This window comes from Carex rostrata, chromosome 2, assembly GCF_964058835.1.
Source record: "Carex rostrata chromosome 2, lpCarRost1.2, whole genome shotgun sequence".
NCBI classification, from domain to species: domain Eukaryota; kingdom Viridiplantae; phylum Streptophyta; class Magnoliopsida; order Poales; family Cyperaceae; genus Carex; species Carex rostrata.
The window spans coordinates 11,484,017-11,509,702 of NC_135919.1; the positions used below are offsets into that span (position 1 = coordinate 11,484,017).

General features: G+C 32.4%; 3 protein-coding genes across 3 annotated transcripts in view; 1 reads left to right on the top strand and 2 right to left on the bottom strand.

The window, feature by feature from the left end:
* The window catches only part of LOC144574849 (Nucleic acid-binding, OB-fold-like protein), a 100,400-nt gene that overhangs the window by 20,293 nt on the left and 54,421 nt on the right, over positions 1-25,686 (bottom strand). The window lies entirely within an intron of this gene.
* On the top strand, positions 1,356-3,750 carry LOC144574839 (WRKY DNA-binding transcription factor 70-like). The gene is made up of 3 exons (XM_078324922.1): positions 1,356-1,730; positions 2,177-2,281; positions 3,118-3,750. The coding sequence occupies exons 1-3, from the start codon at positions 1,492-1,494 to the stop codon at positions 3,518-3,520; spliced, it is 747 nt and encodes a 248-aa protein (XP_078181048.1). The 5' UTR covers positions 1,356-1,491; the 3' UTR covers positions 3,521-3,750.
* The window catches only part of LOC144574874 (transcription factor WRKY45-1-like), a 34,140-nt gene continuing 25,656 nt past the window's right edge, over positions 17,203-25,686 (bottom strand). The window contains exon 3 of the mRNA XM_078324965.1: positions 17,203-17,551. Within this exon, the coding sequence (XP_078181091.1) occupies positions 17,272-17,551 (280 nt within the window). The 3' untranslated portion in view covers positions 17,203-17,271. The remainder of the gene's footprint in view (positions 17,552-25,686) is intronic.

Consider the following 25,686-nt stretch of genomic DNA (forward strand, 5'->3'; position numbering starts at 1 on the left):
AGGCCAAACAATTATGCCTTATCTAGAGATCAAACAATTACATCTCATTTAGGGGTTAAACACTTACACCCCGGGGAAGAAGAAACAATACTCACCTTAACCTAAGACCGTCCTATGCCAAAGAGACCCAAAAACATAATCTTTAGTGCGAAATACAATACCTGATTCCATGTCGTTTGCCATGGAATATCAAACCCTAGGTTGGAGAAGCAACCGTCTCTGTGAGCGCGAGACAAGACTCTTGCAAGCTTTTCCTTTCACGCCCTTTTGGTTGAATCTTATATTAGGTCTTCCAAAGCAACAAGATCGCCCTTGAGAAATCATTTCCAAATTTATAATGGATTTCTCCTCTCAATTCTTTGATGGTGGAAGAAAGGAGAATGCTCTCAGAATTCTATCTAATAATAACCTCTTTTAAGAATTCTGAGTTGAGTTGGTTATCTTGTGCCTTGGGGACCCATCTATATATAGTTATACACTTCTGACGACACGAGTGCGGGTGGTTCACTTGCACTGGATTCAGTGCGTCCGCACTGGGTCAGAATGTGCCTAAGTAACCGCCTTGAACTTCAGCCCCGAATTTTTTCCAAGTCCTGAGTGCGGGTGGTTCACCCGCACTGGAGCTCAGTGCATCTGCACTGCGCTCGGACTTTTTTCCTGCATTGAACTTCCAGAAAATTGACTAAGTCCTCAGTGCGTCCGCACTGCGCTCGGACTTTTTCCTGCGTTGTTCTGAAGTTCCCAAAAATTGGCTAAGTACTGAGTGTGTCCGCACTCAGATCCAGTGCGGGTGAGCCACCCGCACTGGGCTCCCAAAAATTGGCTAACTCCTGAGTGCGTCCGCACTCAGATCCAGTGCGGGTGATCCACCCGCACTGGGCTCCCAAAAATTGGCTAACTCCTGAGTGCGTCCGCACTCAGATCCAGTGCGGGTGATCCACCCGCACTGGGCTCCCAAAAATTGGCTAACTCCTGAGTGCGTCTGCACTCAGATCCAGTGCGGGTGAGCCACCCGCACTGGGCTCCCAAAATGCAGTTTTCTCAATTGCAAAGTTCAGAATCAGTCCATCAATGATTTGATCTTTGCTCAAATTGTTCTACACACTTATGAACCACATCCTATTGAATACATTGATTGTCTAATATCTTAATTTCATATTATATCACTTTAATTGTAACAATCATATATGACAGTAAACAATTCATAATTATATCACATATATGCTCAACGTTGGATTAAATCCAACAGATCGATCTTGTGCCGAGTCCATTGGATTTGCACGTTATCTAAAACATCTCAACTATAAAAACACAAGGAGACATCTTCCTCTAAATTACATATATATCATCTTTTAAAAGCATCAGGTCATATATCTTAACTATATACAACAACTTATCCAATATTCTTATCTAAAAATTTGGCATTCCAAAGTGATTCAAATTCTATAAGAGAAAACTAGATTGCTTGAAAGAGCTTCAAAAAGGTTGTTCATGGCTTTGCTAAGGCAACATGCGACACCGATGCATATCCATCATTTCACCGGGGGCTTACTATTTGAAGAAGACATCTTGGCCTTAAACTCTTCTCTCTCCATTCTTGGCAAGTCCAGTGAGATCTTAGTCAAATCTGAGGCGGAGATAGAACAACGCGTTGTCGGAATTGGAGGTAGAAAGAAGAGAGATAGGGTTGATGATCATCCATCTCACAGCCACAGCCAGCACCAAAGAAGGTATTAATTAATTTTTAAAATGTTGCACAAAAATTGGAAATCATATGGACAAAAGAACAAAAGTTGAAATTAAGATTTGATTTTTGAATGAAGCCACTTTTAAATTAGATCAACCACTTTGAGATCCCTTTAGGGAAATAAATTAATTAAGAAAGTAAAAAGAAATTAGTAAACATGTATGCTTTCTTTGTCCAAGTAAGATAAAATGAAACTAAGATTTCTTCAATGGAGTTGATCGATACCTAAAGGTTATTTCTTTAGAAAGTAAAATGACAACATGCCCTTAAGTTCCTAAATATCATGATATAATTATGAAATAAAAAAAATGAAAACAAAAGAGAGAAAAAAATAAAAGGATACGAATGCTGAATTAATTAGTTACCTCTATAAATAAGATAACTTATATGTCAGTTTATTTATTAGTTATTCTTTAATTTTTAAAATAGGAAAGGATGCACTTCATGGGGAATTATCACATCTCATCACGACCATGACGGCTATCAATGGAGGAAATATGGCGAGAAAAAGATAAATAACAACCAGTTTACAAGGTAATTACTTATATTTTCTTTTTATTTGTACGACATTGTTTAAACAGTTTGTTCTATAATTGTTAATTAATGAATTATCTTTGAAACCACATTTGAAATTGAGAAGGTTATGATTAATAATGGATGATGAAAAAGATATTTTTGCAAGATACCTAGCTAGGAACTCCATCAGTCTGTACTGTTATTTGATTGCGATAATATAGCATTTTTCATTGTGAATCCATTATCCAATTATTTAATTTATGAAATACAGTAGGACGATACTGATATTATGTAAAAAAATATAATAAAACAAAATTGTTGGACTTAAGTGCACTACAGTATACTATTATAATAAGTTACCTCCATGACACTTGGGTTATTATATAGTTCATTTCCCCAATATAAGGTATCAACCTCCCCTAGTTCTATCTAGTACATGACCAATCTAGTTGTGCACTGCAGTACAGATTAATTAATTAATTAATTATAGAGACAGTGGACTAGTCTTTTGTCATCTAATGAATAAGGAAATGATTAATAAGGGATGCCCCCTAGCGAGATATAATTTTTTGTTTCCAAAGAAACAGAATTTATTACCTACTGGGAAGGTAGCTGCTACCATACACATTGGTTTACTTTAAAAAATTATCAAGTTGCCCAATTGCTGAATTTGTTTTTCCCATAGATCGTCCTTTCCTTAATACTACTCTTTTTGGAAAAGCCAATGTCACGTTCTACTGATAATTTACAGAAAATTATTTTCCAAGATTTTTTCCTTTGCTTGCAAAAAAGACATAAACATTTGATTTGTAGAATATCCGAACCTAATTTTTATTAGATAACATCATTTGCAGGTGTTACTACAGATGCACATACAACCAGGAATACAATTGCAAGGCAACAAAACAAGTGCAGCAGCAGGATTACTCAGATCCACCCATGTACAATGTAACCTACTTCTATGATCATGGGTGCAAATCAAATTCCAATAATATCTCCTTCTCCAACTCCCAATCAATCAATTCTCAACACATAATAGACTTCTCTGCAAAACCTTCACCTGTTGTGTTACACAATACTGTTCAAGCACATGGTATCAAGAAAAGAAAGAAAGAGAAATCTGCGGTCGCGTATATAAGCACGGAAACAGAAAGTTCGAACTGTACAGAGGACGCACATCGATCAACGGATTCAACTAGTTGCTTATCAGACGGGTCTGCTATGCCTGACCAATTGAAAATTAAAAAAATCAGATAAAGAATTTAGCACAAGCGCTGATCAATGGATTGATATGTATGAATTTGACACCTTGTTTTCTGGATTAGAAGATTCGGAGATTTTTGAGAGCTTATTTGAGGCGTCGGATGCTCAATGCTCCTCTTTGAAGTTTCCTCCAGGTTGCTTCTGTTAGATTAGGAGATATGAATCGTAATTTGTAAATCAGGATTGGGCAAAGCATTATTTTTTATTTCCTTTTAATTATTTTCTATTAATATCATTGATAATGAAAGAGCTTGTTAGGTAGTGTTGAAATTTATGATGATCTGAGGAGAAAAGGCATTTTTGAGGAAGTATCTTTTTTATTGTATTTATGTTTATTGTATTGAAATCTCTTACTATGTACCAGTTGCTGTACCAACGTTACTATTCCTATTTATGGTACATACTATTCATCTGCTTTATACTTATTTCTAAGTTCTAAGAATAACAACAGAACATATATTTTATTCTTGATTGATCCTAGATTGCTTGATCGATGATGAACGACTAAGATCAATCTTCGACTTCTTCATTATTTTTAATAGGTAGCTTGAACATGAAAATCAATAAGCATCCTTGTAGCTTTCTTTTCAAGTTTTTTTTTGGTACTTCTAAATCCAAAGTTAAGGCATCAAAACCCAAAACTTAAAAAATTTCAAAGATCATGAACAGCAAAAGATAATGTGTGATCCTCTCCCTTAATTTATTGCTTTTGGAGAATTCATTGGGAGAGTTGCAGAACAAGTCCCTGATTTTCTTCCAACATTTTGAGCTCTGATATATATTTTAAACACGTAACATTTTTTAGACTGAATTCTGTAAATAGCAATGTGCATGGAGTGGAAATTTACATTTATTAAGAGAGTCTGTGATCCTTCAAGTCACCAAAAGTTGTTGATTTGGCAAATATATTTGCTTATTTACAATGTTTGTGTGTGTATACATATATATGAGAAGGGCTCAAATGTCTCATTGCTTCATGTCTCAATCGTACTCCATATTTTTATGTTTAATTTCAAAGTTAAACATATGAGCCGAACCGCTCAATATAATATCCACATTAAAATATGATTAGAAACCAAATTTTGTATTTTTTGTACTTTTTAATATTTTTTAAAATAGGTTTAAAATTACTGTTTTTTTCAGGAAATTGTAGACCATCTAAAAACAATGATTTTGTATTTATCTTAAAAAATAGTAAAAAGTTTCTAGAAATTTGAACGTGGATATCATATTTTAACGTGGATATCATGTTGAGTTGTTTGAATCGTTTGTTTGAAATTTGAAATCGAAGATAAAAATATTGGAGTACGATTGGGGTATAAAAAATGTCCTAAGACTGTTGGTTACCCAAAGGTCAATAGAAGACCATATTGATGAAGTTTTTACATTTAAAATAGAATAGCTATTTTGAAAATATATTCTATACTTGGTAGGAGATAATTAGTTGTGTTGGAATGTATTTATTGATAATTAGGCACTACAAAAATCTGTCACTATTTGTGAGAGTAAAAGTATTTTTTTTTATCGATGATATCTTCGTGGATACTCTTATCGGTAATACTGATACACTCGAAAATAGTAATTTATGTCGGTGTATCTTCGACAATCGTCATTTTTTATAATTACCATCACAATAGTGGTATATATAGTCTTGTTGTTAATTATTACGACTCGTTCGTGTAACAGTTACGAAGTATTATTTAAATGAAAAATATTCATTTATAACCAGATGTTATCTACAAGAAATACACAGTATGAAAGGTATGATCAATTTATTTTAATTACAACTCAGACGTACAGTACGGATACTGTAGCACGGGTACTGAAATAATTATTCTTTTATTTAGTGGCATGTGAGGATTACAGATTTGAAACAAGTTAAAATTATATTCAACATTTAAATTGGATTGCTTGACCATGCATGACAAGTATTGTATTTTATGGAGATATACAAATTAATACAGCTTTGTTGTTGTAGATCTTAGATCCAGCTTTATACGTCATATATGTGCAAGCATGACAATGAAAAATCATTGTTATTAAAAATCTTTCAAAGATTATTCAACGGGAAAAATGGAAAGAGAATTGTCCAATAATATTTTATAGATGTCAGGGACTGGAGACTGGTTATAAAGGGAAACCAAGCTCACTATTTTTCCAAATATATTGCCCCTTCCGATTTTTGACACCATTTTTCCTTACTGTCCTTATTTTTTGCGAAGGTCGTTCATTATTTCAGTATATTAAATTTTTATTTGCTCCTCTTTCCGGCAGTACAAGAGATTAGGCATACCATGTGTACCCCTAGCTCTGCACCTTTAATATATAAGTATCAATTATCATAGTGATGCGTATAACTGAGTGGTTCAGTATATATCCTATTTCTTTGACTAATATTTCTCAAGCACTGGCATGTGCGTTAATCACATTTGCCGATAGAGTAAATTTAGCGTAAGGATTATTAATTAATATTATATATCCGGTTTGAGGAGGCCAGGGTTCAAAGGCCTTCTATCTTTGTGCCTCCATTATTCTTTTATTTTTAAAACTATGATAATTTAAAATTTAAGCTTAAATCTCGAAGTAAAATCATTAGATATGACCGTATCATTTTTTCTATGTATATGTATGAGATTACGATATTTCAATTTTATTTTTATTAATATCAAGAGCTTGTAAAAATGCACTGATCGATGTGGATAAAATGTGGGTGTTAATTTTTGAATTTATTATTTCATATAAAACCAAAATCAAAATGTGGTCTTTTTATGTGCGTGTAGAACAAATAATATAGATCACATCTAATAATTTATTTGCTCATAAAAAATTGAAATTTTATTACTGAAAAATTTAAAAGTGGAGACAGTGATCGATGGAGATACAAGAAATGAAGATATTTGAATGCTCCTCATCCGGTTTTTTGTTATACATAATTTGGTGGTAGATATATATGAGATGAAACCTGCACCAACTAATTATTATCATGATAATATTGAGAACTCTTTATATTTATAAATGTTTAACATCAAAGGTCACACAATAATATATAAAACATAAAAAACAGCACAGTACGGTAATATTTTTTACCATTGATGTTATAGTCTATGGTGAATAGAGATTTAGAAATTTTAATCAAGGAGACAGTACATATTAATACTAAACAAAATAAACTAAAAAAAAAATATTAAGGCATTTTTTTATCAAAGGTTAGCGTTTATTGTGTCATAGCGGAACAATTTAAAAAATGACGCTATGCTTATATACCACTGCTATAGCGTGCCAATAACGCCATAACTTTTATGGTCCAAAAATGCTATAGTAACACTATTTTAATTGGCAATAACGCTATAGCTTTTATGGTCCAAAAACAGTTTAGCAACACTATTTTAGAACCCTATTTTTTAGAAAAATAATATTCAGAGCTAAGTCCACACGGATCTGCTTAGTGACCATCAATTAACTAATGCACCTCTTGACTGGCTACAGCTAATTAATTTAAAAGATATATATAGTTAATTTAATTCATCCAGTAAGAACTAAGAACGTGCACCATGTCTCATGGATACTCGTGCAGGCTTATGCAAGTGCAAATGGAATAGCTCTATGTTTAATAAATGAGAAAAATATATTATCCTCTATCTCTCTTTCTCCAAAATTTTCTTAAAATTTCTCATCTTTCTTTTAACAACTCTTAACTGTTTTCTCTATTTTATATAAATTTCTCCTTCTCTCTCCGTTTTTTTTTTTAATTCCCGATTTCTCTTTCCTCTGTTTTCTGAATTCAATATTTTATCCAATTAGATCTCCTCTTCTCTTGGTACCGTCCCAGTTGCTGCTCTGACCACGGTGCCACCTACTCGCGCATCTGTCTTGCCTTCTACTTCGACTCTTAAGACCTTTCCAATTTACATATTAGTTGTTAGGTTTCAGACTTGAAATTAGTAATTTACAGAGTTATATAATAAGGTTTTTAGATTTAAAAGATCCAATTTATTATTTGAATAACATATTAAGCGCTTCAGATTGACTATTTGAACTTTAAAATACAGAGAAGATAAAACGCTAGAACGAAACGCTAGAACGAAGTAGTTTATCCCAGTACTTGTATATTATCCAACCTCTTCATAATAATATCACTATTTAATTTATTAGACTTTGAATCTAAAAGTTCCTCAAAAGTTAAAGGACGTATTGAATAAGCATTATATAATTGCTAAGCAAAACTACAAATTCAATAGCTTAAACAAATTGAACTATCTTCGCATTAATATTATTAAATTAAATTAAATTGCTCAAACAAATTAAATTTTATTCTTGTACTTTTCATATTAATACTTTTGTCCCACAATTTTATTCCCCTAAATTATATTTAATTTGTTGACCAATCCAAAAGTATACTTAATTTTTGGAAGCTCATATGTTCATAGAGGAGGGTTCAAATGCACCCAAATGCACCATATCTTTCAAATCATTTTTCTTCGTTTTCAAAGTCTAAATAGTCAATCTGAACCGTTAGATACGATCTATATATTAAGATGTGCTTGGAGACCAAATTTTACATTTTTTGGAATTTTTTTACTATTTATTAAGCTACTTTAAAAATCGCTGATTCAATGGTCCAGAAAATGCAAAATCAACGATTTTCAAAGTGGCTTAATAAATAGTAAAAAAATTCCAAAAAATGTAAAATTTGGTCTCCAAGCACATCTTAATATATAGATCGCATCTAACGGTTCGGATTGACTATTCGGACTTTGAAAACAGAGAAAAATGATAGGGTGCATTTAGGTGCACAAAAATTTGGGTGCATTTTAACCCTCCTCATGTTCATAACAATAGTACTGGTGATCAGTAGTTTCAGTTGAGGCTAATTTCTTATATACAATATTATTAAAAAAAATTAAGCAACAAATTATAATTTATTTTACAAGATATATAAACTGTCTTCAAAATCAAGTGCCAACTGTGGTAATTCTTGTGAGAATCATATATATTTATAACTTAGATATTCATAAACATATATATATTTGACATCATGCTGGTTTACTTACTCAACAATCATCAAACATACAACGCATATATATATATATATATATATATATAGAGTTAGGCTGGGGTGCTATGGATAGCATAGTGGCCTCTATGCTACGGCTCAATATTCGAGTTTTCAAAATCGAAACGGTCGATCCGAACCGTTCATCTTATTCTCCATATTAATATCTGCTTGGAGACCAAATTTTATATTTTTCTGAATTTTGTTACTATTTATTAAACCACTTTGAAAATCGCTAATCCAACGGTTTTACTGTTTTGTGCAGCCACCGTTGGATCAACAATTTTGTAAAATACTTAATAAATAGTAAAACAATTCAGAAAAATGTAAAATTTGGTCTCCAAGCAGATATTAATATGGAGAATAAGATGAACGGTTCGGATCGACCGTTTGGATTTTGAAAACTCAAATATTGAGCCGTAGCATAGAGGCCACTATGCTATCCATAGCACCCCAGCCTAACTCTATATATATATATATATATATATATTTAACTCAGCAAACATTGTAAGTATCATGAATTCTTTCCTCACGTCATCTAATTAATATTTCACATTAAAATAATTTTTGGGAGGTATATAGATATGACATCCTTTCAAAGTTTAATTAACGGCAATTTGCCGTTAATTTGTGGAAATTTTGGGAGGTATAGTTAATTATAACATCCTTTTGTTTTAGGATGCCGATAACAATCCCCGCAGTCTCCATCCCGTATTTATCTCCGCAGTCTCCACCCCGTATTTCATTGCGGCCCGCAACCAAATCCATTGTGGCCCGAAATGACTTTTATAGATTTTCTGCACTTTCATTGCGGCCCGCAACCAAATCCATTGCGGCCCGAAATGACTTTTACAGATTTTCTGCGCGATAAATTCTTAATTGCTTCCATCCATTGCGGCCTGCAATGAATGTATTGCGGCCCGCAATAAGGCGGTTCAGAGCCCGAATTTGCTATTATTAGTTAGTTATTTCTAGGTTTTAGAGAGGGGTATAAAAGGGGACCTGTAGAATAGATTAAGGACGGTGTTTAGAGAGAGAATTTCTGGTTTTAACAAGGAAAAGCAAGGAAGAGAGAAGAAGGGAGAAGATAACACCATTGATCAACCGGTTTTATTATTTTCTTTCCTTTGGAACTCTTTTATTCTTTTGATTTCATTTGTGTCTTAGCCATGACTGGCTAAGGGCTTTTCTAGGGTTGATTAGGGTTGTAATTGAAACTTTTGTTATGATTTAGTTGTTAGTGTAATAATCTAGAAGTCAATAATACGATAATTTATCATAAATTTTTGTTCATGAATTGGATGATTAATATCATTTTGTTGCCTTGAGTATTATTGAATTTATGGATCATTTCGAGTTCATGACTGAAATTGTGAAACTCCATAATATAGATAATATATACTCTTAAAAGGTCACTAACCAAGGTAATTAGCAGGAACCCTAATTACCGCGATAAGGTTAGTATGTGGATTAAAAGATGGTTAAGTTTTACAAACCACCTGACACGAGATGTCATTTTAATCACATAGATACATGTTCTAGAAACATGGTATTTGACAGACCCCGAATGAAACATTAAATAGAATTGTGTTCGTGTCATTTATGTTTTCATTCAGTGTCACGTTCTACAGTATAAGGTATTTATCGTTCCCACTGAGAAATATGTATGTGTGATTGTTATCCACCACTGTCCGTAAAAAGCAGTCATAACGGTAGCTTTTCCATATGTATAGCTTAGCTGAGGAAGTGATAGTTTACCAAGAATACTATTTGTCCCTCGTATCTCTATACGAGCTATAGCATCACTGGGCCCCTTGGTAGAGTTAGATTATCTGCTAGCGGTATAATTACAAGAATAATTATATTTGATAATCTGCTCAAGATCAAGAAAAGATTCAGTTAGCAAGGATGACACACATCTACCTTGAAACTGATCTGATAGCTATGAGACAGAAGAACAGACACAAGTAAATTGTTTACTGGATCGTGATATTGTACAGTACAGCATCATCTGTGTAATTGGATGGTCATGATGTGTTGCCAGATGCCACCCATGATTATAGAAGTTAAAACAGTTTTAACTCTATTTACCAACATAACACAGATCCTATTGGGTCACACCATATAGGAGTTAATCGGAGAATCTTATTGTGATTGATTATAAATTGGTTATGATCACTAGTAAGATGGTTATAATTAATTATACGTGTTATAATTAAATTATAAATGTTATGTAAAAATAACAAGCAAAAACATTGGTTAATTTATAAACGTGTGTGACACGTTGTATAAAAGTTAACCGGTTAATTTATAAATGTGCAGGACACGTTGTATAAATTACCGAAACAACAAACCGCAAGAAAAATATATATATAATTGTTCAGAATAATTATACGAATATTATTTGTGTTCGGGCCGAGGGCATTCGGGTCTTTTCAGATTCGTCCTTATCCGCATGACATGTCATCGATCCTATCCAGAGGACACGTCATCGATACCGAAACAAACAACCGAAGAAAAATATATATAATTGTTCAGAATAATTATACGAATATTATTTGTATTCGGGCCAAGGGCATTCGGGTCTTTTCAGATTCGTGCTTATCCGCATGACATGTCATCGATCCTATCCAGATGACACGTCATCGATCTTATCCACATGACACCTCACCCCTAGGTGGCATGCCTTGTCATAGGGGTATTTTGGTCTTTTCACACCATTTTAGAGGCTATAAATAGAGGGGTGCATGAAAGGATTAAATAGCTAATTTCATTCGTACTGGTTTCGTGTCGAAACGAATCGGTATTTTCTCTCTTTCTCGGTTTCTCTCCCAAATAGTGTTTCGGTTGAGAAAAGAAAGTTATACGTAGTTGACGTATAATCTTGCGGGTTGTTGTGGAGTATATTTACGGGATCGATGAATAGTGTTTTACCGAATTTAGCGGTATGTCAGTTTTGCATATTGATGAAACTGAGCAACCGAAAATTCGTGTTTATGGGTTTTCGTCTTTTTCCCGTGAATAGTGTTTTTGCATAATTTCGCGGTTTACGGTATTTCTGGCAGAAGAAATAAACCGCTCTCCGGTTAGTCCTGGTGGATAACCGATAGAGGCATCAGACGTCTGATGCTCCGTTCCGAGTCGATTCCTTCCCTGGTGAGGCTCTACTCGCTCGGTCTGCATTCCAACTGTGATTTGGAAACAATGTATAAATATGTTATATTAATCTATTTAATTTGTAAGTAGATTAAAGTTTTAGAAATCAATCATGGAGTAGATCTGTAAAATGATTAAATTGGGTTTTGATGCCAAAGGAATACTGAAGGTGGACCGCCTTGGAAAGTTTCCTGACATACCCCGTTTAATCCTGAGCTTAAGTTGGCCGTAGAAATTTTTGTTCTACGGTCATTCCGCAACTTAAGCCTAAAAGGGGTTTTGGATTAGCACCCCGAAACCCCAACATTAGTTGGTTTTATTCTATATGTTCTTGTTCATTGTTATGATCTATTCTTTATTTTAATTGATTGTGAAGACTTAATCGAAATCACATGAAATCTTAGGATTTGGTATTTGCAATTGAGAAATTGAATATTAGGTCCAGACCATAAGGAATATGGTATCTGATAGGCTAAGTACCGAGAGGTGGTGCTTGTCTTATACGGGCTTTACCTAATAGTTTAGAAAATTGTGCCAAGTACCGAGAGATGAAAGATAGTTTTCTAGATCAATTGGGACAGTAAGAACTTAATGACTTTAGATTATAGTAGCCAAGTACCGAGAGGTGACGTTTATTCTAATTTAAAGATGATATTAATATAGAGATATCACTTTGTACCTACAACATCCAACTGTGCCTTCATAAATATAAGTACAAAATCTACAAACCAATTAGTCGTAACATTAGTGGATAGGAACCATAAGAAACCCTAATTTCTCATACTTGTTAAAAATCAGATTTTGCTTTAAAGACTTTAGTTTAATTCAGTTTAATCGCAATCAAACCAACCCTTGAACAAACAAAAACCTTTTTACTTTCTTTTACTAAATTAAATTGTTAGGTTAGACTTTGATATTCCAACTTGTCCCTGTGGAGACGATCCCTAAGTACTACTCGACAAGGTTGTACACTTGCAACCGAATTGAGCGTAAATTAGGATTTATTGCTTGTATTGCAAACAACACATCACCGCTCAATCATTAATAAGCGTTTAAAAAACTACGGGTATTTAACTTGAAGCATCAAAGTATTTACCTTGAATTTGTCAGGTATTAAACCCTCTTCAATGATCTTTATTTATGAAAGAATAAATCAATCCATTAATTGTCCCCGCACAAAATTTTCCTTTTTTTTTGAATCGTCCCCGCACAACTGGGGACCATTAAACATGGAGTTACCGCTCAATCATTAATGAGCGTTTAAAAAACTGCGGATATTTAACTTGAATTTGTCAGGTATTAAACTCTATGCAATGATCTCTATTTATGAAAGAATAAATCAATTCATTAATTGTCCCCGCACAAAATTTTCTTTTTTTTTAAATCGTTCCCGCACAACTGGAGACCATTAAATAAACAATCCCCTCATCCAATGATAAATACTCTGAGACATAATGATAAATATTTTATGTTACATAGGTAAATACTTTACATTATATGGATAAATACTTTATGTTACATAGATAAATACTTCTCATATATACTTCCAACTTTCAGTAAAACATCAATGAAAAATACTCTATGTTACAAGGGTAAATATTTCTCAGAAATAATGATAAATACTTTTTTGAACATCAATTAACAGATAAACATTTATTAACAGGGATTGTTATTAGATAACAGTATAATTAATGTGGAGATTGTTTTTAAAGGAATAATTAATGCAGAAATTGTTATTAGAGGAAGGCATAATTAATGCGGTGATTGGTATTAAATGACAGTTTAATTTAATGCGGGGATAAAATAAAACTTTTAACGAAATTAGTGGGGTGATATATGACAGTTAAGAAAGAGAGAGGATGCAGGAAAAATGAAAGAATGAGAGTGGAGATTTCAAATAATTATTCTTTATTTTATTATACATTTTAACCCTCCTCATCCGGTTTTAATTACCATTTAAATGAATTCAGACGATCATGACGAAACCAACCTGACTCTTGGGCATCTCAAAGTTCTCAACAATCAACCTGTCTGTTGGACAGCTAAAGAGACACAGACACCTATCAAGTAATAAACTAATTAATAAGCGCGTAAATAATTAACATATAAAAAGTAAAATTCAGAACATATCAACAAGTGCTAAGTGACGTAGGACCTATGACGTCATGTTGCTAACGTCGGCTGATTTCACTTGCTGACTCAAAAGTCGAAATGAAGTATCACGTGGGCTGTCTATGATTTTTGTTAATTTATAGCAAACGTTAGTGAAAATTTTAGAACTGCTTGTACTAAATATTTTGTGGATTAATTATGCTTGTGACAGTCCGTGTGGTGGGTATCCGCTCCTCGCTCCAATCCATTGTGTGACAGTCCGTGTGGTGGGTATCCGTGTGGTGGGTATCCGCTCCTCGCTCCAATCCATTAGTAGGTGTAAAAACGGATCGGATAGTGGTAAAACCATATCTACATCTCCTTTTTTAATTTTTCCGATACAGATGTAAAGTGGATATCATATATATTAGATAGATATGGATATGGATACGGATTCAGATCGGATAAGATATTTATTAAAATAATATTAAAAGTATTAAAAATATTAAAATTCATAATATTTATCTAATTATAATAGTGAATAGCATAATTTTTTCGCAATATATATTAAAATATATGGTATATATCTACTATTTGGATACAAATAATTGAAACATAAAGTCATATTAGCATCCTTATCCACACGGATATTCGAATATCGGATATCTACATCTAAATTTTCAAATACAGATCAAATACGGATCGGATTAGGGGCGAACCCAGGATTTTCGTCAGGAGGGGGCAAAAAAATATCGAATCGGGTTTAAATAGCTTATCGGATTTAAATCCATTAACTAATTGGGTACTTGATAAAAAACAATGTTTTGACTTATATTTTCCAATACCCAACTTATAATTTCTGATCATATAACTTATAATTAATATTACCAATCATAATTCAAGAAATTTATTTTGATTTTAACATAAATTTAACCCAAATTACAAATTAAACATCTAGGTAGACGGATTGCAACGGCTAGGATTTGTCTTTAATTTGAAGTCGATCTGATGAGTTTTAGACTTGCGTTCACAAAGAACTTGGTGAACTTACGAACACCCTAGTTCTACTCAATGTTAATTGTTTTTCACATTAATCTTGTAACAAGAAGAGAGTTCTCATTAAGAACTTATACATGGAAAAAAAAAAAAACTGGAAAGGAGTTGTGACTTCTAATATTTGAGAAATAATCTATCAGTGTAGATTATATAAGGTTGTATACTACCAACATCATTCCATGATTAAATTGGGTGATCTAACCTAACATGGAACTTACATAAGACGTTGAAAATAAAAATACTGAATCACATTAGCGGACGACACAGAAGAACAAATTTGAAGATTATTTCCAATGATGTAATAGATAAATTTGGTTTTAGGAAAAAACCTACTTGATAAACTTCACAAATAAATATTTGTTTTTAATGACTACCGTATAGAAGGTCGTATGTTCAAACTTGAAAGTCCGTAAATCTCTGTCAGAATAAGAATTATATATAGTATGGAAACCTTACCGATTTTTTTATATATATCCAAAAATTAAATCAAATTACAAAAAATAACCGAAGAACTGTTGAATTTCGATTATTACCCAATCCGGTTATCCAATAACTGGATTTGATAGAAATGTCCGGTTACCCACTCCCCGGACTCAAAATGCACAAATCCGGTTAATGGTTAACCGGATTTGTGCATTTTGCCTTTTTTTGTATTAAAATATTAGAAATATTGAATATATTTCTTTGAAAATAGATAGAATACAATATAATTTGATTTATTAGAAAGACTGCAACAAATAACCCGGATCAATATTTTTCAGATCGGATTTGTCGCGGCTGTAAGAAAAATTAATATATTTCTTTATGTGTTATTGGAAACAAATAAAAATAATTAGATTCTGAGTTATTGATCCCGGTTCAAAAGTCACTTCTAGGTAATTCAGAAAATATTGTGATCCTTCTAGTACATTTAATTTCTAAAAAGTTGTATCTATTTTTGAAAAAAATCAAAAACTTTAATTTATTTAATTATTGTTTTTCAAAAAGAATTCTCAAAATAGATACAACTTTTTATAAATTAAATGTACTAGAAAGGTCACAATATTTTCTGGATTACCTAGAAGTGACTTTTGAACCGGCCGGATCAATAACTCATAATCTAATTATTTTTATTTTTTTCCAATAATACATAAAGAAATATATTAATTTTTCTTACAGCCGCGAAAAATCCGATCTGAAAAATATTGATCCGGATTATTTGTTGCAGTCTTTCTAATAAATCAAATTATATTGTATTCTATCTATTTTCAAAGAAATATATTCAATATTTCTAATATTTTAATACAAAAAATAAAAAAATTCTATTTTAAAAAAAAAAAAGAAGGCAAAATGCACAAATCCGGTTAACCATTAACCGGATTTGTGCATTTTGAGTCCGGAGAGTGGGTAACCGGACATTTCTATCAAGTCCGGTTATTGGATAACCGGATTGGGTAATAATCGAAATTCAACGGTTCTTCGGTTATTTTTTGTAATTTAATTTAATTTTTGGATATATATAAAAAAATCGGGAAGCCTTAGCATGTGAACCCCATGAAATTTTCTTTAAAGAAAGCTGTTTTTAAAATCTGAAAGCATATGTTGAAGTCTTTGCTCTCCATCTTTTCACATTATTGTTTCTTCTGAATATCCTCAACTACTACCCGTAATGACTAAAATTGGGGTCACTGATGATGTTATGATTGTTATCCCTTTATTGCTACCGTGTTAAGAGGTGAACTTGTTACTGGATCATTCTTTTGTCTTTATTTATGAATACTTGTGTGGAATTTGTATGGAAAGAATCAGTAAAGTTCTTCTCCTGAATACATACTTTTTGTTGTGGCCTCCTGAATTCATGCTTTGTGTTGTGGTCAACTGAAAATTTTTATTTAATCAAATAAATAGTTTAAAGGAGTATGGTTAATATAACATCAGTGTCATTTAATTATATATAACACCAACTCCAAAATCTATCGAATTGACTTCAAACGGTGAATCCAAACCGTTCAAACCAATTTACTTCATTCGTTGTACGTTTATATGCAAATTTATAAATTTTTGAATTTATTTAGTATCAAGTTAAGCGGTTAAATGAGTGAGTTTTTAAGTTAATTTAATACATTCATTTTTAAACATTTGTACCACTTGATTTGATGCTAAAATAACTCGAAAATATAAAAAATTTACATGTAAACGTATCACTCATAAAGTAAATTAGTTTGAATAGTTTGAATTGATCGTTTAAGTCTATTTAATCAATTTTAAAATTAATGTCATATGACACCAATGTTATACTAGCCGGACTCAATTTAAAGACCATAAAAAGAAAGAAAGAATCAAAGAAATTAAAGCGTTACATTAACTAGGCATCCTAAAAAGGATCCAACGTACATGAAGCCACAAAAGCTTAATAAAAATAATGCGCTGCTAAATAGAAGCAATCTCCCGAGTTCATTTTCTTCTCTTTTTTGTCCTTGCCTTCAGGCATCTGATGTAGAAGCATATGAACTTTTGCAACTGGAATTGATATTAAGGAATTATAATATTCTTGTTCGTTTAGTAATGGCATGCATGTGTGTTCACCACTGTAACCTATCTCATACATGGATGGATCTTCTTCCATGCGCAGCACTGTTTTTGTTACGCAGCAATTTAATTCATCTTTGTGAGCACACTCATAGTAGAGCCTGCAATGGCAAAATTGTATTTTACTTGAGGATATTGGGTTGCTTTAAAAGTATCTGTTTTCAGATATCTTGGTGGTGTACATATCTAAGAGCAGGAAGTGTATATATGAAGCGTTAACTATTGAAACAATAAGTATATTAGGAGTCATAATTAAAATTATAGAGAACCTTAATTTACCAACTTTATAAAATGATAAAGCACCCATAAGAACAGGAAATGAAATGTGATTTGGAGCTTTCTGCCTTGCATTTAGTAAATGGTGCCATCAACTCATGCTACAACAATTTGGCAGAAGAACTCGGCAAATTAAGTTAATTAACATCAGCTGAAAGCTTTTCCATCTTATTTTACAATCGTATAATCACTAGTTTTATTTGGGAAACTATACCACCCTTATTGACAAAATATAATGACCATTTTAATTGCTAGATCATTCTTCTAATTTTTTTTACGTTGGTAAACTCTCCATAGTATGAGGCAAGATGATTCCTAGTAGACTTCTAGCATTTCGAATCAAAGGACAATCAGATTTATGGCTCAAATGTAGTAAGGGTCATGGTATATATGGGGTTTAAAGTTTAAAATTCATGGGGGAACATGAGATGTTGTTGCAAGGGTTTATGTTATGGGTAGAAGGGCTTGGTGCATCTTTTTGAATGTGGCCATTTAATTAAATTTTATGATAACATTCTTTGTAGCTTCTACCAAGTATTTAAAAAAAAAAAATTCTATTATTTCTGTCTTCACTGCATCGGTATCCCACATTCCCACTAACCCTTGTTCTTCTCCTTCAATTTTCCAATTCCCTTTATTTTGGGGGTATATCATTTCATAATATTCGAACTTCCCTGCTAAGACTATCCCAATACATAATTTCTGTTTGTTGGATTCCGAAGTGTCAAGCTGATTGGTGAGGGTTTTACGGTGTTTTGATCTGACACGATTGTTTGAATTAACATAAAATGAGTATGGCGCTTTCGGTCAGACTATTTAATAGTTCGGTCAGTTGCTGGTGGGTCTCGTCGGGATTGTTCGGCAACAAAGGATTAAGAGTGAAGGATTAAGAGCTTAAGGAGCGCTAAGAAATCGATGTTCGGTTGTCTTAATCCATGAGTTTTGCTAAGGAAGATAAAGGAAGAGGTATGGATGCCTTAAAGTCCGGGCAGAGGATTAAGATCCGGACAAAATGAAACTAAAGGAGGTGTTCTTAATCCGCGCTAAAGAACCGGTATTCGGTATGATTAAGTGGCTAAGGAAGCTAAATGAATCAGATTAAGCCTTAAGGAGGCTTAATCTTTTGTTGCCGAACGGCCCCGTTAGGCTTAATCTAATAAGTACATATATATGTTTAGATTTAGAGATTATATATATGATGATCACTTAAAATTCTTGACTTGCATTTCATGACCATTTAACATCCACTGAGAGCTAATTTTATTTATTGAAACTAACATCCAAAGGTAGATTTCAAAATGTGTGTGAACGTCACATGTCCAATCAAGGTTAGAAATTCGGCTATATAGTTCCATGGTCTAAACTAGAGTGTAAGAAACTGCAAACTCAAAGATTTACTTCTGATATATAGCTTTTCTATCTTACTACAGATGGTAGTTAATTGACTTGAATATCGGGGTGTCAATGACACCCGCTTACCCGTTTACCTTACCCATATCATATTCGATAAGATAGATATGGGTAAGATTTTTTTTTTTGTTAATCTATTGGATATGATTATGGGTAAGAATTTTTTTTTTGTTAGATAAACGGGTATGGATACGGGTAAAGATTATTTTGTTCCTGTTGTGTAACGGATAATTATATAAAATGAATTATATCATAAGAAGAATATTATACTAAACATTTTACTTTTTTATTTGAATGTTTTATTATTTAGTTAAGAAATTGAATTTGTTAGAAGAGATATTTGTGATTTTGATTTTTTTGCTTAATAAAAAGCTATTACTTGGAATTAATTTCATATTTATGTTTTAACTTTATATTAGTAATTGTGATTGTATATATATGACATGATAAGTTTTGATGGTTTATTTGTAAAATTAATAAAACTATTATATTTTTATTATTTGTTATTCGTCCACTACTGTTTTGTTATCTGTTAATCTTAACGGGTATGGATAGGGTAGAGTAAAGCAAATTCTTAACGGGTATGGATAAGGTCAATTCTTAGTAAGTACTAAGTAGGGGTATAAAAATAATTTCATCCTACCTGTATCGTATCCATTGAGACCCCTACTTGAATAGCCCCTATCACTTTCTCCGTTTGCAATTCATCCTAACTTTTACATAGTTTGTACCAGTACCATTTCCGGTTGGATACTGGTACATAAGTCGTACCAGTTAGGGCATATTTTGAATCATAATGTCATGTGGAAGTTCACAAATAGACACTATCTGTGGGACTTTATTTAGCTAAATGAATGATAAAAACATCGTAGTCAGTCACAAAACTCGGAATAAGCCTTGTACGTACCTTGGATATTTTGAATTTTTAGTTTCCTTCTGCCAAAATATCCTCCAAGCATGACAATCATCCGGGTTTTCTAGAAGTAATTTTTCTGGTGAAACAGCCCCAACCCTGTAATTGAACACCTAATTATTTTAATCTCCAAAAAACGAAAATAAACAAAATGTGGTCACTTTTCTTTGGTGTTTCAACATCCAAAAAAAGAGGATGTGAAATAATAAAGAGAAAAAAAATCAATGAAGCACTCAAAGAGGATAATCTACCTAAACCCAGTCTCCTACAATATAAAATTTCTCTGCATAGATCTGACAAAGAATGATCAAATATGAACTCCTTTGTGTACGAGCTAGAACCAAAATGGAGGAACTTTTATAGAAATATAAAACTGCAAAATATAATGAATAGTTCTTTTGAGGAGCATGTATGACCTTGGCCTACTTCTTGTAGGATTTGATTGGATGCTGATGTTCTGAGAACTAGCGGAAGATATTTGAAGCTGGTTGACAAATTCACTACATAAATTTGAAGAATCCAATGTAGTAATAGATCTAGAAAAACAACCCTTTATCTCTTCTATGAGAATTTGAGCATTCGATCCTGATCTATCTTGGATCAACATGTCCAGATAGCTGGCTGTATCAAGCCCTCTCTGCAAGTCGTTCATTACTTCTCCAAGTCCCGCCTGAATGCTTTGAGAACGATTTACACCTTCCATTTCACCGTTCTTTTCTCCGTTAATTTACAACTAATGTCTTGTTCGCTTTGATTTCCTTTGAGGAGATACTGACATCATTTTACTTTTGATTTAATTATTTTATAACTTCAATTTTTTAAGTTGGCATAGCACTAAATAGGAAATTTTTTACTAGATGTTAGATAAAGATTGGTATCAGCTGCCAACATTCACGGATCCATCCATTTTAAAATCATATGTCTTTTGAGGATTGGATCGAGTTGATCTCATCAATGCCGGGAAATGCCATAATAAATTAATAATAGATGGATCATGGATGAGAGGTAGGGGTGAAAACGGATCGGATAGTGGTAAAACCATATCCATATCTTTTTTTTTTTTTTTTATCTGAATATGGATATGGATCAAATATTAGATGGATACATCGGATATGGATCGAATATCCAGATCCATATCCATATGTTTGCACCTATTTATTAGGTTTTAGCTATAGATTTTTTTTTAATTGTTAATTTTGATATTTATTTTTTTCAAAATATTTTTGTGGGACTAAACTTGTGTCTACTTAAATAATGCATCATTCGTTTCTCAATTAAATAAGTAATTTATAATTCAATTTTTTAGCTGTTGTTAGCTACTCTTTACTAAAAGTTACATAATACCAAATTAGAGATATAATAAATCTCTTACAGTATTCTTTGCCTAGTTTTCAATCGTGTAAACTTAATCTGATTTTTTTAGGGGGGGATTTCATGTATCCCCATCAAAAATTCAATACTACGTATTTCCAACTTCAAATATCAGTCAAATTTTTCATTAATTTAATCTCAAAGACCAGTATCCTTATTAGAATTAACATGTCTTGGTTGATTGGTTCTTCAATGAGCTGCAGAGAATTAAGAAATTTTGGATGGAGCGTTTGATGGACAAGATGGAAAGAAAAAATAAAAAAGAAAGGATATGAAAGCAAGGGTATAATGGATTTGAAGTAAATTTTACACTCTAAAATATTATTATTTAATTATTTTAAAAATATCAATGTATTTAATTGATGAAATGGGTAAATTTGTGAGTTTTTGCAATTTTGAGAGGGAAATTTGATATTATAAACTTTTGTTGGAGAAATACATAATATTAAAGATTTTTAGGGGGGTACATGAAATTCCTTTTATTTAAGGTAAGAGGGCTTTTACCCACTGACAATTTCATTTAATAATAAAAAGTATCTACAACCTCATTGCCTGCTTATTTACAAGGTTGCATTCATACTGTCAGTGGAACACTTAATTTACAATATTTTTTTTTTTGTCTCAAAAGACCCGTAGGTCATAATTTCCATTAAAACCAAGGTAGCAGTACACATCCATCTAAATCCATTACAAAGCTCTATTCTGAGTTATAATCTGAGCTCCCAATTGAAAAAACAGAAAACCCAACTACCCCTTAACAAACTAATCTGGAGGTTTGAAAAAAGGGAAAGTAAATCCTGTGTACACCCAGCCCTGCATCCTACCTAGCTTGGATAATTGGTCTGCCAAAACGTTTTGTTCTCGTGGCACATAGCAGCATGAACTGCCTTTTGCATCTTGGAAGAATTGCCATAGTTGAAAGATAGTAGAGAAAGCCCTCCAATCAGCATCAGCGGGAGGTGCCTGCCCCGTTACATGCTGAACCAGTGAAAGACTGTCAGAGAGGAAGAGACAATTTTCTATCTTCCATTCTTTGACAAGATCAACTGCCGCTTTTAGAGCCTGTGCTTCGGTCTGAAGGGGGCAGCATGCCCGCACTCTAGCTGATTTACAATATTGTTACATTCGTATATATACATTCATATATACTTGTTCGATTGTCACGTGATTAAATGGAATGAAATTTTACGGATAAAAACTCACTTTTGAAAAATTGAAAACTCACGAGTCTATGTACCCATGAGATTGATATTTATGAGAATGTTTTGAAATTAGTGTTTGGTTGCACTGCATGATTAGTTGTGAAAATTTTTGATTTATTTTAAAAATAGATATTTCTATTTAAATTTCTCACAAATTTAAAATAAAAAATGTACAAATGATAATTAAATATTGTAAAAAAAATTGAACAAAAATAATTAAATGTTGCACAAAAAATAATTAAATGATGTAAAAAATGTGCAAAAAATTGTACAAAAATTATTAAATGTTATACAAATAAATGTGACTTAAGAATTAATAATAGGAGATAGACATGTACTGTGAGAAAAAAAAAAATCCAATCGGACTTCATTGTGTTTTTTCCCATCATTTTATATAGGATGAGAATTTATTTGAAAAAAAAAATGGGAATGAACGACAAATAAAAAACCAACCGAACGGGTCAAGAAAAAAAATATTCCGGTAAACAAAAATTTCACCCATTCCCACTTTTTTTTTAATTTAGGTCCTGTTCGGCAGCTCTGTTGGAAATAGGAATTAAAAATTTTGAACTGAAAATTACTGTTCACATGGAAAAAAAATTCAGAGTGAATTTTTTTCTTCCCATGTGAACAGTAACTTTCATTTTACTATGCCGAACAGGACATAAGAGATTCAACACATGTGCTAAGAGATTTCATGGTATTGCAAATTTCTTTCTGCGCCGCGCGCGCCACCTACATGATGGTAGGGCTGCTAATGACTAAGGTTCGACTCAAACTTGGCTCGGCTCAATTAAAAAAACAAAATGATTCGGCTCTAACTCGGCTCACTTTTGAAAGAAAAAACCTCGACTCGGCTCGGCTCATATAAACACTTGGCTCGACTCAACTCGGCTCACGAGCTCGCGAGCCAACTCATATTTTTACTTATTTTCCTCATGCACTCAGTACATCCATCTATTGTCCTACTATAGATACATATTCTTCACATGTCTTATTCTAGGCCTTTCGGTGGCTTGATGCTTGAGCTTGACTCGTATAATTAGTAGATAAAATTACCATATATTTTTCTAGCGGGTCTGTTTTTATTTTCTATTTTGACGTACATCTCCATTCTATTATTAAGCACGTTGGGTGTCCGATCCGCCAACGGCTACGATTGAGAGATAAAACTTCGGATTTGATCTCAGCTCTCCAATTACATAATTTGTCTTCTTTTGATTAAATGCATCTCTTTTATGTATAAAAGTCTAAATTTAGTTAAAAACATACCCACCACATGTGCTGTCACACGATACGTTACAATTTAAAATGAACAAATTCTGAAATTTAGCTATATATTTATTTGTTTCCTTATTCCTTTATTTCCATATTTTTTTTCTCTTCAATTGAGAAGACTCAACCTTCCATTTTCTTATTTATTGTTTCCTTACTTCTTCATTTTTATACGAATCACAATGGAAATCATTTTTTTTTAATTTCCATATTTTTCTTTCTTTGTTTCTATACATATTGGTATGGACAATTTAGAATATATTTTCAATATATAATATATCAATGTGTGTGTGTGTGTGTGTGTGTGTATTCTAAATTGGAAACAAAGAAGAATATAAATTGGAACGTGTGTGTGAAGATATATTTTCCTTATAATATGTGTGTGTGTGTGTGTATATATATCCTATACATACAAACGATAACACTTTTTATTTATATTTTTTGATATCATATTATATGTTGATATTGAATTGTTGTATGATATTTGATATTAGATTCGAATCGAGTTATTATTTGATATCATTGGTACTTAAAAATAAAGAATCATCACATCATCAAATTGTTATCAGATATCACGATTAATGTTAATTAAAAATACATAATCATATAAATTTTCTATTAACATGTGTTTTAATTTTTAGATAATTATTATTTTCATTGATATATTTGTTTATTATAATATGTCTCCGTTGCAACGCACTGGTATGATACTAGTAAAATTATAAGCATCGAAAATATATAAACAAATTTTTTTCTTAAAATATTAGTAGAGGCTACCAAGTTATAAACAAAAATATTTGAAAAATTATGAAATTTGAAAAAAAAAATTGAAAAATGCATAAACAAACAATAAAAGTTTTATTAATTTATGCATGCTATGATTTATCATATGATTCATGACATGGGAAGGCGAATCTAGGTGTTAATCAGGTTTTATTATTTAATTAAAAATTAGTAGGCTTATTACTTTTATATATATAATTTTGATAAATATTTCGACCTTTTGGCTCTCTTTATAAAATGAAATTATAATATTACTGTGACATAATATATGATATGACACAGATCGCAGTGTGTATTTTCTTTCATGGAACCTTTAAATTGGTCGAAACAACAATTCAATTATTATCATTAATTACAACTTGCAAGTTCATGATTTATAATATCTAGATTCCAGGAGTAAGAATTCACGTATTGAAACCAACAATGAGCTAAACAAATTTGAAAAAGCGAAGAAGAACGAAAGGAAATTCGCCCCGAAAAAATGACGCATCGGTACTGGATATGCATAGGGAAAGCAGTAACCTAGCAAAATAAGTAAAAATATGAGCCAGCTCACAAGCTGAGTCGAGTCGAGCCAAATGTTTACATGAGCCGAGTTGAACTGATATTTTTCTTTAATAATCGAGCCGAGTTGAGTTTGGACTTTTTTCAGTTTCGAATCTGATTCATTATAAAATATTAAGCTGCTCAATTCATTGATTCGCGAGTCGGCTCGACTCATTATCAGCCCTACATGATGGGTACCAGTCATGAATTTTAATGCTCGTATCACTGATGATCAGTGCGCCAGCCCGTCTCCCGCAGCTTTTGCTCTGACGGCTGCACTGCTCGGATTTCCTCTTATTCCACCAGAAGTCCTGTAGCGACTCATGGTTACCACTTACCAGGTCAATATGAAAATTGTGTCGCTACAGGAGCCCCCATCAAACTTGTCTATATGTATGAGCTCAAGTTGCAATACGGAGTAATCGTGCATCCTCTCGCTTTTAATTAAGATTTGCTGGGT

Bases quoted from the DNA above. Each gene is read 5' to 3' on its own strand.
- LOC144574839 (XM_078324922.1), top strand. From the start codon at position 1,492: ATGGCTTTGCTAAGGCAACATGCGACACCGATGCATATCCATCATTTC. The intron at 1,731-2,176 runs GTATTAATTAAT...TTTTTAAAATAG, and splicing joins CACAGCCAGCACCAAAGAAG to GAAAGGATGCACTTCATGGG. The intron at 2,282-3,117 runs GTAATTACTTAT...CATCATTTGCAG, and splicing joins AATAACAACCAGTTTACAAG to GTGTTACTACAGATGCACAT.